This window comes from Marmota flaviventris, chromosome 6 (genome assembly GCF_047511675.1).
Source record: "Marmota flaviventris isolate mMarFla1 chromosome 6, mMarFla1.hap1, whole genome shotgun sequence".
Lineage (NCBI taxonomy): Eukaryota > Metazoa > Chordata > Mammalia > Rodentia > Sciuridae > Marmota > Marmota flaviventris.
In genome coordinates this window covers 37,707,414-37,727,564 of record NC_092503.1, presented here as the reverse complement: position 1 = coordinate 37,727,564, position 20,151 = coordinate 37,707,414, and the positions used below count along the sequence as shown (strand labels likewise).

The 20,151-nt window shown below is 32.9% G+C and overlaps 1 protein-coding gene across 8 annotated transcripts in view; it reads left to right on the top strand.

The window, feature by feature from the left end:
* Trmt11 (tRNA methyltransferase 11 homolog) overlaps positions 1 to 20,151 on the top strand; it is a 131,238-nt gene that overhangs the window by 23,453 nt on the left and 87,634 nt on the right. For 6 of the 8 annotated variants that reach the window (XM_071613050.1, XM_071613053.1, XM_071613056.1 and 3 more), the window contains 5 exons: positions 77 to 157; positions 4,274 to 4,438; positions 5,738 to 5,810; positions 5,928 to 6,059; positions 10,819 to 10,939. In XM_071613050.1, coding sequence (XP_071469151.1) covers positions 77 to 157; positions 4,274 to 4,438; positions 5,738 to 5,810; positions 5,928 to 6,059; positions 10,819 to 10,939 — 572 coding nt within the window. The remainder of the gene's footprint in view (positions 1 to 76; positions 158 to 4,273; positions 4,439 to 5,737; positions 5,811 to 5,927; positions 6,060 to 10,818; positions 10,940 to 20,151) is intronic. The other 2 variants (XM_071613051.1, XM_071613054.1) reach the window with 2 other exon arrangements.

Here is a 20,151-nt window from a genome sequence, read left to right as displayed (position 1 = left end):
GGATCACATTAAGTAGGGAGAGAAAGAATAGTCTGGGACTTCCTGCTTAACAGATCATAATTGTGTGATTTTTCAGGTGGCCTCCTGATAGCATCTGCTCATTTTGGTGCATATGTATATGGGACAGACATAGACTATAATACAGTTCATGGCTTGGGTGAGTAGAACTTACAGACAGTGTCACAGTCTTTGTTGTTGAGCCAAATGTGCCTTTCAAATAATAATAAAATAGACTTATATGACTTTTTATGTTTAAAATACAAAATTGCAATATAATTATACTTTTTACAAGTAAGACCTCATCGAATATCTATTTTTTACAAAGTGATAAGAGTATGTGCATAATGATTTGGAGGAACACAGAGATGAATAAGAAAAATACCTCTCCCCAGAGGTATTTGTAGTCTTAATAAAAGAGGTTAAAAAAAAGTAGGCAAACTATAGATTCATGAGCTTGAAGTTTAAGAGAGAAAAAGAGGAAATAGCGATTTTGTAATCCATAAATACATATTATGAAAATATATATATAGTTTATATTATTTAAGATTGTAACTATCCATTTATTCAGTAATCATATATTGAGTATATACTGGATTAGTATTTAATACCTAATTTTTGAAGTATCATGTAAATTTTAACTTTCATAACTGACCAATGCATCTTTGAAACACTTAGGGGACAGTAACTTTAAAGATTCTACCTTTAAGTGAGAGTAACTTGAGATAAGAATCTGATTTACTTTTGGGGCAGTTTTGGAAATTTTTTTTTTTTGGTACCAGGGATTGAACCCAAGGGCACTTAACCACTAAGCCATGTCCTCAGCACCCCCCTTGCCTTTTTTTTGAGACAGGGTTTCACTACATTGTTTAGGGCCTCACTGAGTTGCAGAGGCTGGCTTTGAACTTGCAATCCAACTGCTTCAGCCTCCTGAGTCACTAGAATTACAGGTGTGTGCCACCACATCCAGCAGTTTTGGATAATGCATTAAGTTTTAAAAGCTTCACTGATGATGTGTATTTTGATGGAATTGAATCAAATTGAAAAAGTGTTTTCTTATAGCTAAATAGTACTACAAATGTTAAATTTTATTCATAATTTGGAAGTATTGATCTTTATGTTTGTATTTCACTATGGTAACTTAAATCAGCTCTTAAAACACTTCTTCCTTTTGGTTATTCCTATTTGCTATAAGTCGTTGTATAGGTGAGATTTTATTATGCTTTCTTTTCTTTTACTGAAGCAATTGATGTATTGTACTGATGTCCTGTCTTTTTTCCTACCTTGACTCTAAGAAATTTAGTAATATTTATGAGGAAGAAAAATGAGTTTTATTTTTAAATGGTTTACATAAAGGGGCTAACCAGAAAAGTATATTCTTTGTCTGCATTATATTAGAATAAACAAAATGCTAAAAAGTATCTAGTTTGCTTTCAGTAGAAGCATTGTGCCTGCTTTAAGGATATTGTCCTATATAATTTATTTGAATTTTTATTTTTTAAGATTTTAAAATTTCTGTGATAGTCATTCTACCGGGAATATTGTTTCCTCAGATCTTATCAAAGGTAGTGCTATTGTATATCCTCTAAACTTTATGCTTCTCATCTTAGACTGTATTCTAAAATATTCTCAAGTTTCTCCTACTTTAAAAGTCCTAAACCTTTCCTATCAGTCCTGTTGGGGGTTTTGCCAAAATCTGCTGAAATACTAGTATTTGCTTGCTGTCTCCTTTTCCTCATTTCTTACTCTTACTCTTTCTTTAGCACTTGTTTTTCAGCTTCGATGTCCACAAATCTGCTGGAAATGCTTAGTGAGGCCACAAAACTAACAGTGTTTGGCAGTGTTGACCCTCACAAACCTTCCTTGGTTTCCTAGATAGTGGTCTCACTCTGTGGTTTGACTTTTTTTTTTTTTTTTTGACTGTTTTATCTCAGTCTCCTTAAGATGTTGCAATTTTCTTTGATCTCTGTTTACATATTGCCTCTCTCCAGGCATCTATCTTTGACCCCTGCTCATATTACACTGCATGTTGTTCTGAGTTATGTCATTCTCTTTTTTATTTTTTTGTTTTGTTTTTATTGTGAATTTTAGATCACATAGAACCATGTATAAATATTTAAGAGTAATTTTAGAGCAAACTTCAATGTGACTGGCACCTAGGCCAACAAAAAAAGTCATTCATTCTCATGAACGCAACATGTACGGATATCTCCCAAATGCATGTGTTCTGACCTTCAGCTACCTGCTGATTACCTCTTTTAGCAGAATATCTCTTTCTGAAGGTTCTGTAAGTACCTCAGGTTTATCATGGTTATGTATCTCAAACTTTCCACTTAAGCTTGTTTTACCTTCTGGTTTCTCTGATCTTAATCACTGGGATCACCATACACTTAGGTCTCCTAAACTAGAAACTTTTGAACTTTTTTGGCCCTCCCTCAACTCCCACTTTGACTTTTCATCAGCTATGTCTGCATTTAGCCTCCATGGCCACAGTTGCTGCATTTCCCAAGTTAGCTTTCTTCATTTCTGTTTCATTTATCTGTTCAGCACTATCTCTATGTGGGACTATTTACTGCTGGAGGAAATGGCCATGTTCTAGTCAACTCTGTTTTTACCAGTAAATGCTTCATAATTGGCAAGTGTTTAATGAGTGTGTTAAGGCAGTTTTACTTGGAGTTCTGTTAGATATCAGTGTGTTTTATTGTTCGAAATATATTTTTAATAACAAATTGAAATAAAGATAATGGTTTACTTGCAAAATTCAATATATGGGATGATTTTAAACTAAAAAGCTTCTTCATAGCAAAGGGAACAATCAAAAATGTGAGATAGAATCTGCAGAATAGAAGAAAATCTTTGCCACTTGCACCTTGGATAGAGCATTAATCTCCAAGATATACAAAGAACTCAAAAAACTTAGCACCAAAAAACCCCACAAATAACCCAATCAATAAACCAGCAAAGAAACTAAACAGGCATTTCACAGAAGAAGAAATATGACTAGTCAACAAATATATGAAAAAAAGTTTAACATCTCTAGCAATTAGAGAAATGCAAATTAAAACCACACTGAGATTCTATCTAACGCCAATCAGAATGGCAAGTATCAAGAATAGAAGGAATGGGACTGAGGTTGTGGCTCAGCAGTAGAGCACTTGTGAAGCACGTGTGGGGCCCTGGGTTCAATCCTCAGCACCACATAAAAATAAATAAACAAAATAACTTAAAAAAAAAAAAAAAAAAAAAAACAAGAATACAAGTAACAATAAATGTTGGCAAGATGTGGGCAAAAAAAAAAAAAAAAAAAACAAGAATACAAGTAACAATAAATGTTGGCAAGATGTGGGGCAAAGGTTCACTCATATATTGTTGGTGGGACTACAATTGGTGTAACCATTCTGGAAAGCAGTATGGAGATTCCTCAGAAAACTTGTGATGGGACCACCATTTGACCAAGTTATCCCACTCTGCGATATATATCCCAAGGACTTAAAATGAGCATACTACAGTGACACAGCACATCAATGTTTATAGCAGCTCAGTCTATGCTAGCTAAGCTATGGAGCCAACCTAGGTGCCCTTTAACAGATGTATGGATTAAAAAAAGTGCGGTACATATATACAATGGAATATTACTCAACCATAAAGAAGATGAAATTATGGCATTTGCTGGTAAATGGATAGAAGTGGAGACTATTGTGGCTAGTGAAATAAGCCAATCCCTCAATACTAAAGACCACATGTTCTCTCCAATATGTGGATGCTAACACACAATAAGGGTGGGTGTATTGTGGGGGCGAGAAGTTCGTTGGATTAGGCAAATGGGAATGAAGGGAAGAGGGAGAAACGAGAATAGGAAAGACAGTAGAATGAATTGGATGTAACTTTCCTGTGTTCATATATGAATATACAACTAGTGAAACTCTACATCATGTACAGCCACAAGAATGGGATCCTAAGTTATAGTCCTTGTATTTATAATATGTTAAAGTATACTCTATTGTCATGTGTATCTAAAAAGAACAAATAAAAAATAAATTAAAAAATAAAATTCCTCATAACTCATAGCAGTTAAGCTAGTATGAATATGTGGTTGCTTGACTGGAAAAAAAGAAAATGAAGGTTTTAAATCAAAGCAAATTTTATATAAGTGTGGGTTTAGATGAGTTAAAACGTGACTTTTAGCTAAACAACAGGAAATAAGAATGTTCTGTTTTATCTAATACTTTCTACCTTTCTTTTCTTTCTTTTTTTTTTTTTTTCTTTTTTCTTTAAGGAAAGGCTAGTCGGAAAAACCAGAAATGGAGAGGACCAGATGAAAATATCAGAGCCAATCTTCGTCAGTATGGTCTAGAGAAATATTACCTTGATGTACTGGTTTCAGATGCATCTAAACCTTCCTGGAGGAAGGGCACATATTTTGATGCCATTATCACTGACCGTAAGTTTATTTTTATACAAAAATAGTAGTGGGATTAGTTGTCTAGTCATTTCCCTGTAAAGTACAAAATGTGTCATCATAGACACAGAATGCCAACTTGTACAAGTAGTACTCCTTCTCCCAATTTGTTCACATAGGAAAGGAGAAAATTATTAATGTAATAATTATAATTGAACTAATTATGATTATAATTGAACTAAGTAACTATGGGTTTTCTGGGTTTTTTTTTAAACAAATATAATAACTTACCACCTGTTTTTCCCTTCAGCATATTGTTTTTTGAGACATTTGTTTTTATATTGACTAATTAATTAATTGGTTGTTAGCATACTAAAATGTTGTTTAGAGTCGTTGTAGCACATCTCAGAGAAGAGAGTTTCAGGTGTCACATATTGCAAGCCTCTTAGGTTTTGTCTTGTCCTTTTCACTGGTATCTCCTTTCTAGACTTAGAATAAATTTGGGGTTCTGTGAAATAAGTTTCAGAAATATGAATGAGAACTTATTTTCTATGCCTTGTGAAATCTTAGGATTTTTAGGTTGTCTATCTAAGACTAGATCTACCTTTTTAAATAGTATTTGGCAGTAATCTATAAATAGTGGAAAAGTCAAGAACCATCTCAGCCCTGTTTAGTTTTTTAATAACTTAGATGGCTTCAATTCTAATAAAAGAAAAACTATCAAGGCATTACAGTGTTGGTGTAATACTCTACTGTCATGTATAACTAAAAAGAACAAAGGAAAAAACAATGTCAGAGTTAATATATTTTATGAAAATTTGGGCTTTTTATTAACAATTTATTTGCTTCACCACTATGTATGTATATTAATTTTTTTTAATGAACTTGAGAATAAGTTGTGTACATTGTGGTCCTTTACCTCTGTGCATTAGTGTATATTTCCTAAGAATAAGGAGTGTCTTAGAAAGCTAAAGAGTTCTCAGTTTCAGTATACTGATACAATACTTTAATCTACAGATTGTCATCCAATTTTGTTAGTTAATTTATTAATATCCTTTACAGCATATTTTTTCTCTTGAGTATAAGAACCACTCCAGAGTCAGTTATTGGATTTAGTAATGATATCTTTGGGGTTTCCTTTATTTCTGATACTTTCATGGCCTTACTATGTCTTTTATGACATAGACATTTTTGAAAATACAGTCAACTTTTTATGTTAGTTATTCTCAGTTGGAATAGTGCGTAGGCGATGTTGTATCCTCTGGTGTCACATTTGGAGGCACATTATATCTATTTGCCCTTCATTGGTGATTTGTTCACTATTACTTATTCTCTCTCTAGCTCCATATGGTATCAGAGAATCTACAAGAAGAACAGGTTCACAGAAAGAAATACCAAGGGGGATAGAGAAGTGGTAAGTAAAATTTAAATATGAGGAGTTATTACTTTGAGAAGCATGCTTCTTCTCTTTAGTTAATTTCAGTAGTCTTAAAATTTTCACTGATTTTGAAATTTTGTTTTCTTTATATAGTCCAGAAAGCCATGTTCCTGTTTCCTTGAGTTATCACTTGAGTGATATGTTTTTTGACCTGTTGAACTTTGCAGCTGAGACCCTCGTATTAGGTGGAAGACTAGTCTATTGGTTACCAGTGTATACACCAGAGTATGTAATTTTAATTTTGTTTTTCTTAAAATGTTTGCATATCTAACATAATTTTCCCCTTACCTCTAATTTTATTCAAGGTATCTTTTATTTAATATGTATTGATAGCTTTTGTTTACCTACATAAGTATGAAAAATAATCCCTTTCCTATTATTGATTGGATTGTTTTTGACCTTTTTATATTTGGGGTGGGCAGACCATAGCCTATGGGCCAGATATGGTTCTCGGTCTGTTTTGGTAAGGTTCTTGAGCTGAGACTGGTTTTTTCACTTAAAAAGGATTGTTAAACGTGCACAGAAATGAATATGTGACAAAATATATGTAGTCCACAAAACTGAAATGATTTATTTTCTGGCCCTTCACAGGAAAAAGTTGCCAATGCCTGTTTTACACCATAGTTACCTCAGTGTCTAGTGTATCATAGCTATACGGTAGCTATTTTAGCAGTCTGCACATAGTAATTTTCAGCAATTTAGCTGAGATATTCATGTGTTAAAGAATGCTAACTTTCATAAATACTGTCTCTTATGATTACCTTAAATGTAATAAATATTTTTTAAAGCAAAGGTCTAAAAAAGTTATGCATATATTTAAAGCCTTGTTTATGTTTAACATAAACAACAAAAACAACAAATACACCTTTTCTGTCCATATTATAGGGGTCCTCTAGCTACTGCTTTTGTTTTCCTCTTCCTTTTGCCAAAATGCTGCTTGAAATATTTGTTTCCTGTCTCCTTTTCCACAGCTCTTCCTCTTGAGACCATAACAGAAGCAAGCCACCTGCTTTTTATTTTAAGTTGCAGAGCTAAAATTTAAAAAAAAAAAAAATTATTTTGAAGTAACTTCAAACTTACAAAAAAGTATCAAATATAAATATAAAACTCCCATCTCTACCTTCATTCAGATTTTCAAAATATTAGCCATTGTTTACCCTTACCTTCTATTCCTGCACATACCCATATCATTAGTCTCTTTTGACACATTTGTAAAGCTGCAGGCATAATGCCTTATCACCTGTACTTACTCCATTGTATTTTTTAGAAACTAGTATTTTTGGCTACCACCGTCAGCTATAGAAGTTTGAAAATCTGCATTGATAACAGTTGCTTGTCATGTTCATGGATTCACATTTTACCAATTTCAATCCATACAGGAAAATATGCTATATTTTTCTACATTATCTTTTCAGTCTCTTCCAGTCTGGAATATTTTTCAATTTTTCTTTATTTTTTGTGTTTTCAACAGTTTAATTATAGAGTATGTGATTCATATTCTGAGGGTTGACCCTCAAGCAGAATACATGTTTACTCTATGAAAAGACTGAGGTAATGCTTTCGTACTAGGAATAATACAGAAAATGTTCTTTGTGCAGCACATCATGGGGCATCTAGTCTGCCTTATGATGTTAACTTTGACCATCTGGTCATGTTGTTGTCTATTAGGTCTCAATTCAAAGTGGTCGTTTTCTTTGGTTAGAATTTCCAAAGATTACAAAAATATCTTGTACTTTATCAGACCCTGCTCAGTTGACAAACCCATTTTTTATACCCACAAATATGGTGGTTGTCAAATGATGACTTGCATTCCATCATTTTTTCTGCATTTGTACATTGGCATTCTATAAAGGAGAGTTGTCCCTTCCCTTCTCTCTCATTTGTTTATGATTTTATTTGAAGTAGCATAGAGTCATGTATTCCTGTATTTTTCATTGAATTATCACTTATTATTATTTATTTTGTTGCTCCAGTTGTCCCAGATTTAACTAGTGGGAATCTCTGTGGGCTGGCTCTTCTGTACTTTAAAAGTTTCCTCATTTGTTTTTGTACACATCCTTATGTTCTATCATACCTGATTGTCCACTCTTTTAGTTTTTTATTTAAATATAATTGAAATTTTATGTGATTAAGAATTTCTTTTGAAGTTCTTTTATTCCTTTAGAAAAGTTAAATTTGTAGGTACTTTAAATGTTATTTCTAAAGACCAGTTTTACACTAGATATTTTTTTAGTGACTTTTCTAAAATTTTAACAATTTTGCACAAAAGGATATGTTCAAACACATATAAGCAAAGGAATGTTTTAGAAATAAACATGGGAGACATATTTTAATTGATTCTTTTTTTGCCTTAGATTTTATGTTGAGGGATAGACTTTCTCCAGGTGTGTGGCTAGCAGACATGGGAAGATTATGTTGAGAGATAGATAGACTTTTTCCAGGTGTGTGGCTAGCACACATGGGAAGACCATGTGGCATTTATTTCTCTTATCTGAATCTGGAGCATTATTTCTAGATCCTCTAATGTTCGTTACTAGACCTCTATTGTTTCTTCTCCCCTTAAGTCTTAAAGGATCTTTTCAACAAATTATTTTTATTAATTGCTAGCTTACAGTGAACGTAGTTTATCTTGAGTTTATGCTAGAAAAATGAACCATTTTTACTTTTGTAGTATATATAATCCAAAAATCTTCTTTTTTTTTTTTTTTGGTAAAATAACACAGTAGCAAGAATTTAAGACCAAAGTCATCTATAGGTTTTAAATAATATTCTTGCTTCTAAATTAAACAGTTTAGAATTAGTCTATTTATCTTCTATTGAAAATATAGTTTTTTATTAGACTAAGTACAAAAATTTTAACTTAGCATAGATTGGTTTTAAGAGTTTTTTGTTTCTAGTATGGTGAATGTAGACTTTTAGTCCTGCTGTAGAATTAACTTACTTAATCAAATCCTGTTATATGACTCAAGTTCAAAATTAAGAAGTACATATTATGATTAAGTTAAGGTATTATTGAAACAGGGCATTTTGAAAATTCAGTTAGATATAATAAAAACAAAATACTACCTAAAAGCTCAGTTGCATTTGAAAAGTTGTCAGAACTAATTATAAAGAATTTTTTCATTGTTTGATGATTTTAATTCTAGTAAAGAAATTAAAACTTGCAAACTTTTGCTATTTTTCGTCTTGTCTAGACTCTCCCTAATCCAGTATATAAGATATTTTACCATTGTCACAATATCTTTATATTTTCATCTTAGCTTATTCTGTTATGGCCTTTCTTTCCTCTGCTAGTAAAATTCTAGTCATCTTCCAAGATGAGGCTTAATTGTCACCCCTTCTTTGACACTTTTCTATTGCTTCTCAGCCGAAATAATCTATCCTTCCTCTGTACTCTGTGGTCGATACTTACCATTCAAAGAGACTTTACTATATGATATCACTATAATCTATTGGTGCTTGGGGTTTATTAAGAATTTTGACTACTTTCAAATGATCCTGAACATCTGTGTTCTGTTCATTTAAGACAGGGCATAAGGTTGGCTCATGTGTGCTGGAAGTGATAATAGGAGTCACTAAGCTACTGAGTGAAACTGTGGCTGTTTGCCCAAGTTCAATTAAAAATTAAAAATGATGACTAAGAAGCCTAATAAAATTCCCTCATCAGATTTGGCAAGACATTTTTAATTGTAGTTATATGATTTCATACTAAATGATCCCACAACAGCAGGCCTTACAGAGAGATGTACTTCTATAAGAAGTATATTTCTGACTATTTAGAGAATATTAAAGAATTTTTACATGAAGTGAAACTGAAATGGTTATAACTTCTTGTAAAGCTCTAAGGAAAGAGTCAGAGAATGACTTCAAGAGAATTGCTCCTACTGATAATAAAGTGAAGTTGCCGTATGAATGTTGCTTGGTAAGTGGGTGGTGAAGGTTCTGAGCATTTGGTTGAGGTAATAAGGGAGAGCTTGTTGAAGGTCAGAGATCTGGCAAAGTCAGAAAGAGTGATGGTGAAGGCGGTGTTGACACATTAGAATAGTTAAAGATCTTGGTTTTTAGTCAGTACCTTTCTCATTTTGGATCAGAGCATTAAGGTTACCTATAATAAATGTGTGTAGAGACTATCCAGAAAGGCGTAAAGATTTGCAAAGGAAAAAAAAAAAATCTGTTAATCAGTGTTCTAAAGATGCTCATACCTGGTGAGTTTCTTCCCTGCTTTTATTCTACATTCTGCTTCAGAACTTTGTTCCATATTTGTCACCTGTTTCCTCTGCCAAGATTGGTACCAACAACCTGCGAGATACCAGGTCACAAACTATTGCATCTTTCATGTGGTACATGTATTGAAGAGCACAGTCTCCACCACCCATTGTCATGGCTTCAGTATTATTTCCTAGTTAATGTGACCAGATGACTGATATAATCTACGTGCTTAGTTTATTTGAATAGTTGTATAAATAACTTTAGTCTAGTATTTACAAATTTAACATAGATCTCGAGATGTCATTGTAATTTTGCAGGTGCATTTCATTTTATAGGGGAAAGTATATGCCATAGTGCACTTTATATTTTGGTAATTTATAAAAGTCTCCAAACCAGTCAGTATGTCATGAATGTCTGGGGACTGTAGGATGTACATCTCTCTGTAAGACCTGCTGTTGTGGGATCATTTAGTATGAAATCATATTTGTGATTTAAATGTTTGGTGCTCTTTAAAAAACGTACTTATATCCTTTCTCATTTTCTTTTCAAGGGGTAAAAAAATAAACTGCATTTTTTTGATGTGGTAATATTTAAATACTTTGCTGTTGAAATACAGGTAGGCTATTTATGGATTCTGTGGACAGTTAGCATATGTGGAATAAAATGGTACCTCATGTAGAGGAAAGACCTCCCTCACCACAGTGGTTATACCCCCATGATGATCCTGTGTGGATTGCACATGTGAGTTCATACTAGTTAGCTATTCTTTCTTCAGGTACACTGAAGAGATGGTACCCTGGCACCCTTGCCTGAAACTCATCAGCAACTGTGAGCAGAAGCTTTCTAGTCACACATCAAGGCGCTTGATCACAATGGAAAAGGTGAAGAAATTCGAGGTAAATTGCTGGAGTATTTTTAAAATAAATTTTGGAGGAATCAAAACTAGAATTTTTAAAGTTGCTTTTCCATAGTAGAATTTGTAAATGTTAGTCCTTGAGTTTCCCTGATGAGTTCAGGAAGAGATTAAAGAGATTAAGTTCAGGAAGAGTTAAAGAGATTTGTGTCAGGGCTGGGGATATGGCTCAAGTGGTAACATGTGCAGGGTGCTAGGTTCGATCCTCAGCACCACATAAAAACTGAAAAACTGAAAAATAAATATTAAAAAATTCTCTCTCTCTCTCTCCCCCCTCTCTCTCTCTTTAAAAAAAAAAAAGAGAGAGAGATTTGTGTCATTTGGTTTGGGTTAGAGAGTAGGAGTAGAATATAGAAATTGAATAGAAGAGTAATAGAAGTTGACCCTAAATTCTCAAGCTTTATTTGACATCCTTGTTGCAAAAGTAGAACCTATTTAATTGCAGACTATAATAAAGAGAAGATATTTGTTTATGTGAGGAAGAAAGTAAGGCCTAATTTGTTAAGGCTCAGTGTTTATATTCATTCCCTCTCCTCCTCCCTTCTTTCCTCCTCCCTTCTTTCCTTCTCTTCATCCTCCTCCTCTTCTCTCTTTCTGTCTCTCATATACACAACTCATGTAAGCTTGAGAAAGAACAAAACATGTTATTTCCTATCCAGATCAGAATTGATATGAGTAATGCCTCATAATGGAGCTTAGTTTAGATCTATAAATGCTTTTTGGGCTTCACTTCTCTGGATTGACAACAGTCTAGATGAATGAACCCACCTTTTGTGTTGGCAGAGTCAGCAGAAGTGCAGGATGGTGGTGTCTGAATATTTGTCATACCCATCTCTATCTTTATTTTCATTTAATTTACATCTTAAGGATCTTTTATAGTAGTGAAAACTATTATTTGTAAAGTGCTGTTAATGTATGTTATTTTAAGTCATTCTTATTTCTGTCCTTATTTCCACTTACTGTCCTTACACTTAGTTCTATACACTTGGTTTATGCTGACCAACTCCTCCCAAATGATCTCTGTCCTTCACACCTCATTCTTAAATAAATTTTCTGAAAACGCTGCATTTATTATGTCACTTTTGTATGCAAAATATTTCAGTGATTTTTTTGTATGCAAAATATTTTGTTTTTATGACTGAATAATGTTCACAATTTCCAGTATGACATAATTATCCTCAGTAATTAGGCTTCAATATCAAAGCTTTTCAGAAAAATAAGATATACATATATGGAAGTGGTTGATATGTGTGTCTATGAGTACATACATTCTTTTTTTTTTTAGTGAGAAAGAGAAAGAGAGAGAGAATTTTAATATTTATTTTTTTTAGTTATCGGCGGACACACATCTTTGTATGTGGTGCTGAGGATCGAACCCGGGCCGCATGCATGCCAGGCGAGCGCGCTACCACTTGAGCCACATCCCCAGCCCGAGTACATACATTCATATACATGTCTACATGCGTAGACATATAGATATATGTAATGTGATCAAAATGAGTGTGTATGATAGTAGTTTTTAAAGTAAAAATACTAGAAGTTTATATTCAAATGACATACTTGAGATGGTGTCTTTGTACTCATTTTATTAATGTCATAATTATTTAGCATGTTCTTAAAATTTATCTTTTTTGTTTACCTTTAAAGAAATACATTCATATTAAATAGTTATTTTGCTTTATACTATTGCTTTGCCTTTTTAAAAATTTGGACTTTGCTGCTGAAATTTTATATCAGACAGTTTACTTAATTATTAAGTTTTTTTGAAAATTAAATCATGTTCCAAGGATAATGATTTACCATTAAACCTTTAGAACATTGTATATCAGAAATTCTAGAAGTAGTTTCCATATTGTTTGGCACAGTGACAGTCTTTCAAAATGACAGTTTTAAATACCAGCATTTATTTGGCTGGACATTAGAGCCTCTTTTCTTACTACACATTTTAAAGTCAGTTGATCGACCACTGCTGCTCTAAAACCCATTGCCTGATGCCCTGTAATGTGTTGAATGCTTTGAGCTGGTGAGTTGCTTCATCTCTACAGTATCCATATGCTTTTGTTCCTACTAGCTGAATGGTCTGTTTACAAAGAGCCAGTTGTGTTCCCAGAGCTGTTAATTCCAAATAGATTTGTTATAGTAATTACATAATCTAGTGAAATACTTAGACTAGTGAAATAGGAATATAAGAATAAAATTGTCATTTTTATAAAAACTAAATTGAGTGCTTTAGAAGACAGGATAAAGTTAGTTGCTAAAAAAAAAAAAAAAAAAAAAAACACAAATTGGGAAAGTGTTGGAAAATACTGATTACTGGACCCAGATTGCTTTGAAAGAATCTTTAGGTTCCAGTATCATCTTATAGAAGTCAAATTGGAAATCTTTATAGGCCTACTTTATATCAAAAAGATTAAAAAATCAATATACACTTTTTAAAGTTAAATTAAGATGTTTATATATTTACAAAGCAAATGTGTGTGCCTAAATTACAGATTTATTTTTTCATAGTTCTGGAAGCTGGAAGTTCAAAGATCAGTGTGTTGGCAGTTTGTTTTCTGATGAGACATCTCTTCCTGGATTGCAGATGTCCTCCCTTTTGCGTGCCCTCACATGGCCTATCTTCTGGGCAGTCCTCCCTCTTGCCTTTCTTCTTACAAAGACACCAATTCTATTGGATAAAGCCATATCCTTCTGTACTCTATTAGCCATAATTACCTCCTTAAAGACCCCCAACTCTAAATGTAGTCACATTGAGGATTAGGGCTTCAACATGTGAATTTTAGGGGGCGGATATAAGTTATGCCATTATCAGTGTTGATCACACTGAATAAGAGGCTTCTGTTGTATGTTAGAGTATGCTTTTTTTCTCTTTTTCCAGTCGGCTACTTTATACTTGATTCTGATATTTAGAAGAAAGTGAGGCATTTGATAATTCAAATAGTAATATTACAGCTGTTAGAAATCATAGCATTCAATGTAAATCATTTGAGTTAGTAATAACAGTAAATAACATTTATGTGCAAGGTACATGAGCAGTACTCAGAAAAAGCAGAATAATTACTTTTAGATTCTATAGTGGCATATACGTATAGTGTTCCAAAGAATAAGACAGATATGGAGGAGATTCTTTAATAATTAATAAAGGAAATAGTAAATCAGACATTTCTATGCTAATGAAAATTTAAAAATTAATATTCATTGTGGGCTAATTTTATATTTGCTTTCTTCTGACTGAGTTTAATTTTTTTAAGTCTAATATTTTCCCCCAGATTGATAATATTTCCTCAAGCAATGTATCTCAAACTCAAGTATTTTAGGCCTTTGAGATTTTTTTGTTCTATATTAAATTGATAAATAAGGCCATTCCCCTTTAGTATTTTTAAACCTATAAAGGCAGCATTAGTTTTGTTTGGTTTCCTTTTATCATTTTACTTTTGTCATTTTGAAATTGCATTTTAAAAATAAGGAAAAGCCTAATACTCAATGTTTTGAAATGATCTTCACATTATGACATCAAATTTAGTCAGTGAATTTTAACTAAGGAGTTTATTATATCTGAAAATACTTTGTCATATTAAATTAATCATGTTTGATTTTTAATTACTTCATTTCTACCTTCTGTTTGTGTAGAGAGGAGTGTATATAATTGCAGCAAGATCCCAATTCTTTGTAATGTAAGTGATGACATGAAATTGTCAAACAGTTCTCACATGTATCTAACAAATTATTCTCAGACTTTCTCAACATTGTTGATTTTGGCAATGGAAGACTATTAATTGTAGACTTTTACACTTTTGTGTATTGTGTCTCTTCATTTTTAATTTATCACTTGTTAATTTTAACTTCAGTATAACTTTTGGCCCACTTAATATGTTGTTATAGAGTATTATCCCTTTCTCTCATTTAAAATGTAGACATAAATTATAAAAGTTACTGAAAGAATATGGATATTGTATACAACTTTATTATTGGCAGTAGTTTTCTTGCTTATTTTATATAAGCAGTGAAGGAAGAAATTATTTTTTGTTATTAAAAATTGCTGTTATCAGTATTATTATTATTATTTGTTCTTTTTGGTTACGCGACAGTAGAGTATATTTTGAAACATTTACACAGACATGGAGTACATTTTATTCTAATTTGGATCCCAGTCTTGTGATTATACATGATGTCACTGTGGTGTATTTATATATGTACATAAGTGAAGAAGAAAATTCTTGAGAATCATTGTTAAAATTATGAAGGTGCCTGATAAGATCTTGTTTGTTGTCATTCTTCTTAACTGATATATCCTAGAAGCTAAATGAATGAAACGTGACACTTTTATTGTGTCACTTTGAGCTTATTATTTTCCCCATTTCAGAGAAGATGAAGTAGCCTAAGCCTATCCCAGACACTTAAATAGTTAAGTGCAAAATTAAGACCCCAAATACTCTGTGTACTTGAAATTTGATAATCTTTTTTTTTCTACATTATGTTGCTTTTCTACCAAAACATATTCTTCTCTTTAGAATATACCAAGATTAAAAGATAAATATTTTAGAATCTGGAGATATAGCTCCTGGTTGATGCTGGTAGATTTAATCCCCATCCACAAAAATAAGTAAATAGACAAAAGATAAATATTTGTGAACATCATGTTGCTGATTTCTTTTAAAGAGAGTCTTTTTTTCCCCTTAAACTCGTGTTTCTCATGGGGACATGGCAGAATGTTTTATTGGAATTTATTTCCCCTCTTGCATGTACTGAATGCTGCTATATATGGTGGTGGTCACAGTGGTTATGCTGTAAAAAAATTTTTTTCATATAAAATTCATCAGATAAAAGTACTGGTCTCCAAAGTTGTCTAGAAAAGCTCAGGATATAAGTATGATAGTTATGTCTTCAGTGAAAGTCTCCTAAAAACAATATTCTCTCAACCCTTCTGCCAGAATCTACTTGGGCAAATGAAATAGTACCCAGAGTAGCCCTTTTCAAGACTCTTTTGAGGTCTTTTTAAAAAATTTATGCAACTTTTATAGTCTTCTCTATAATAGATGTTTGTTGAAGTACAATTACTTTTAATTGCCATTGAATTAAATGGGCCATTATGAGCACCCCCGTCTTTTTTTATGACTTGTTTACCTTACATGCTACCTTATTCTTGTAGTCATTTGAGAAATACTGAAGTCAAGGTAAATTTAATTCTATATATTATATAGATATTAATTTAGATTAAAATTATTATATTGTATAAGTCAGTGTTCATTGTTTTTTATAGCCACCAAGTATAGTGTAATTTAAAATAAGGAACATTGGAAGGTCATAGTGGCAGGTGATAAAAATTCATGTAATTTTTTATTTCGGGTTGAATTGAAGGGTCTAGTAACATGAAGCTGCTGCATGCATTAATGAGAGTGGAGGGTGTACAAAATTTAGGTTTCTGAATAAAGACTGAAAATTTTTGGAACTGCAAAGGGGAAAAGAACCAATAGCATAATAATATTTTTTAAATGAGGAAAGGTGAGAATAGACATTGAGAAAATGACTTTGCATGACTCAAAGTGGAAGAAATGAGTATGTGAATTAGGCTAGGTATTAAAATAATATTAGTGTTGTACATCATAAACTGTGGTGTTTTACTAACATAATGCTTGTGCCTGTTTTCGTTATACATTATCCTAACTTAGGATGAATGTCGTTAGTTTGGGTTTTCTTTGGCAGCTATTTGAACTGAAGATAGTTTCATCTAATTGACTTTTGCTTCTGAAGTATTTTGTGATTTTTTGCCTATCTCTTGCCAGCACTGTGCACATTTTCCTTTTGAGTAGAACTATGAAAGATTAAAGATTAGGTAGAAGTATTTAAATTATATAATACATTTAATAAGATGTAGATGATACTTATTGATGAGAAAAATAAGTCAAGATGACACAAGAACATTATTAATGTAATTAGTAATTGAATGTAAACCCAGTCTGGGTCTTCATACAGTCTCTAACTTATTACCATCAAATCATGATGTGTGTGTGAGAGAGAGAACCTTTTTAAAAAGTATTTTGCATAGAAAGTCAGAAGGAAACAGATTTAATTTTAATTTTAATATTAAATTTATAGATAATATTTAATTTATTATAATATTAAATTGTGGTTTTTTAATATTTATTTTTTAATTGTAGTTAGACACAATACCTTTTATTTTACTTATTTTCATGTGGTGTTGAGGATCGAACCCAGGGCCTCGCACATGCTAGGCAAGCACTCTACTGCCAAGCCACAACTCCAGCCTTAAATTGTGTTTTAACTTGAGGTATTTGGAAGTGTCATGGAAGCAGGGTAGGAGCTTGGTGATGCTGCATATCAGCCTGCTTGAATTCAGCTTTCAGGTTACTGTGGTCTACTTTAGCTCAAATGAATTTCCTTTTGCTGCTAATGATACTTTTTCTTGAGTTTAAATCTTGAAGGATCTATCATTTTTTCTTTCATACCCCTGGAACTAAATGATTTTGCCAAACAGACTGGACTTCATGGCCATAATAATAGTTTTAAATTACTGTTTCTGGTAAATCAAGAAAAAGCAAAAGCCTTTTCCTTACCAACATAAGGAAGGGCAATCAGTTAAGATAATTAGTTCCTGCAACCTATGATGTTATTTAGATATGATTACTTGCAGGAACAAGCAATTCACTGAAGGTGGAGAAAGCCTATGACTCTATCTCTTAACACTTGTGTTTTTAGGCAATCATAGTTAAAATTTGCTTTTGAAATATAACATAGGGGCTGAGGATGTAGCTCAGTGGTAGAGCACTTGCCTAGCATGCATGAGACTCTGGGTTTAATCCTCAGCATTGCCAAATAAATAAAATACAGTGTAAAAGAATCTTGAGCATAGATTATTTGCAAAATATACATATGGTTCAGATACTCCAAGGTATGAATGGTTTAGGGAAATGAGAAATTTCAGTGTGGAGTCACTCTAATCTGCTGAGGCTTTTATAAGTTTTACATGAGTGACAGGTTTTCCACTTTGTATTTTTTTCTTTTTTTTTTTTAATGATTCTTTAATTAGAATTATTTTTCTAGGTTTTTTTTTTTTTACATTTAAACATGAACTTGTATCCTGTTCCCACTCCATGACCCTCCAAAAAGATGCCAATATTTCTATATATGCTAATATTTCTGTATCATCATGATAAGCATTAATATGCACAATGTTTTTTTTATAATTAGAAATTATGTGCTGAGTGCTAGATGTCAAAGTGCAATAGTTAATTGCTAGTCTTTTCCAGAACTCTTGATGTGATGATTTTAATATGTATTAACATATTTTCATAGACTCTAGATAACTTAATATATTTCAGAATAGTAGATTTCTTTAAGAGTAAAATAAATGTAAGTACCTAATATAGAGTCAAAGATTTCTAACCTCACCTTGTTCTCATTAATAAGGCTAGAGATTTCTCTTAATAGTATCGGATGCCAGACTTTTGACCTGCTTGTCCTTGGTTTGGAAATGGCCCAGTGCTGTTTATAGTTGTGTAACTTTTAGCACAGTGGTTTCTATAGCTACTGTCCAATACCAGATGTAGAACAGTGGAAAGCTTTGATAAGGAGAGCAGAATTTTTAAACAAAAGCCGGACATGGGTAATTACCCTGAAGTTGAACTGAGGTCCATTATATTCAGCACTATCATTTACATTTCATTTTACTCTCTGGTGATTACAAGAAAGAAAATCAACCTGCTGTTTTTCTCTTCCATCTCTTTGCCTTCTTCCTTGCACTTTATTGAAGACTGCGTATTATAGCTTAAATCTGTTTCATGAACCCTAAAGTCTTGCTGACAAAAGGAGATGAATACCACCAGTTTGGTGGCTTTCACGTTGGTGACAGCCTCATTGGTTTTCACTTAACATGGAATATGTTTCATAAGCCATTTGTATTCAAGTGTTTGCAGTGAAACTGCTGTTTTGTATAAACTGTTGTCACTTTGTGAATATAAATGACTTAAGGTTAATTCAAGCGAAGTAGGAGAAATCGTTATCTCATTATCAGTAATTGTCAGTGAGTAAAAGGACAACTAAAGCCTGACCTATTAATAAAAATAGAAGCCATTTGGTTTTCTGCTGAGTGACTTTAGAATCTTGCACCTTCTTCTCCTAGAAAGAGGAGATCCATTGTTTACATACAACAGTAATTTTATAAACTGATGATTATCCTTGGTATTTTCACTGAAACTTTGGGGTTTCTAAAATTCACTCTAAGCAATAAAGGGACACCATAAGGTAGAATTTTGGCCTTAGTCAGAATATAGTAGGAAGTGATGTGAGATGAGGCTTGAGAGTTGAACCAAGTAGGAGGCAGTTTATAGTAGAGGATAAATGTGGGAGTGGGGAGAAAGTTCAGGAAATTCATACCTGATGACTAAGTTTTTGATGACTGCGAGTAAACATATTGTAAGCCATTTGAGGACAGGTGAAATTTTGAAAAGTGGTTCTGTGAGAAATGGGAAAGAAAGCTATGTTGTTTTAACAATTTTTGCATTTATATACCTTCTTATCCTTGACTATATATTCCCTTAGGGGAAAGTCATGGCTAAGACCACTTCTCATGTGTTCATGGGCCCATTTGAATCAGGTGTTGAGACTAAATACACTAAGCTTAGTCCTTATCCTTAGAGTACATCAGCAGGAATGGTCACCCTGCCGGGTCCAACCCTTTGTGCTGAGTCTTATAGTTACCTGTGAGAACAGAAAAAAGTGCTCACTTGAGGAGTTGGTACTTGAGGCAAGAGAGGTGAGTAATTTGGTGGGAAAGCCATATTTTAAGAAAGGTAGAGTCATAAGAAGGGTTGAGGTGTGAGTAGTAAACCTTGGATACTTTCTCCAGACTAGAATGCTGAGTGTTTGAAAGAGAATCAGCTAGAGATGACCTGGAAAGCTACCAGGATGCCCAGTTAAGGACCGTGCTTACTAGTTTCAGGTTTATACGACCAGGGATGGCAAGCCCAGGAGGGATATTATAGTAACAGAAAGTCATGTTTTATAAGGGTTACCCTAGCTTGAATGTGTAGGTAGATTTGAATTGTGGAAGGATACTTGTAATACTAGTGAGGAAGTGCCTGGCATGGTTATTAAAGATGAAGAAGTTATAATCCAAGAAAGGTGAAATTGGCGATTGTAAAGGACATAATGGAATTGGGAGTATTGGAGAGAGGT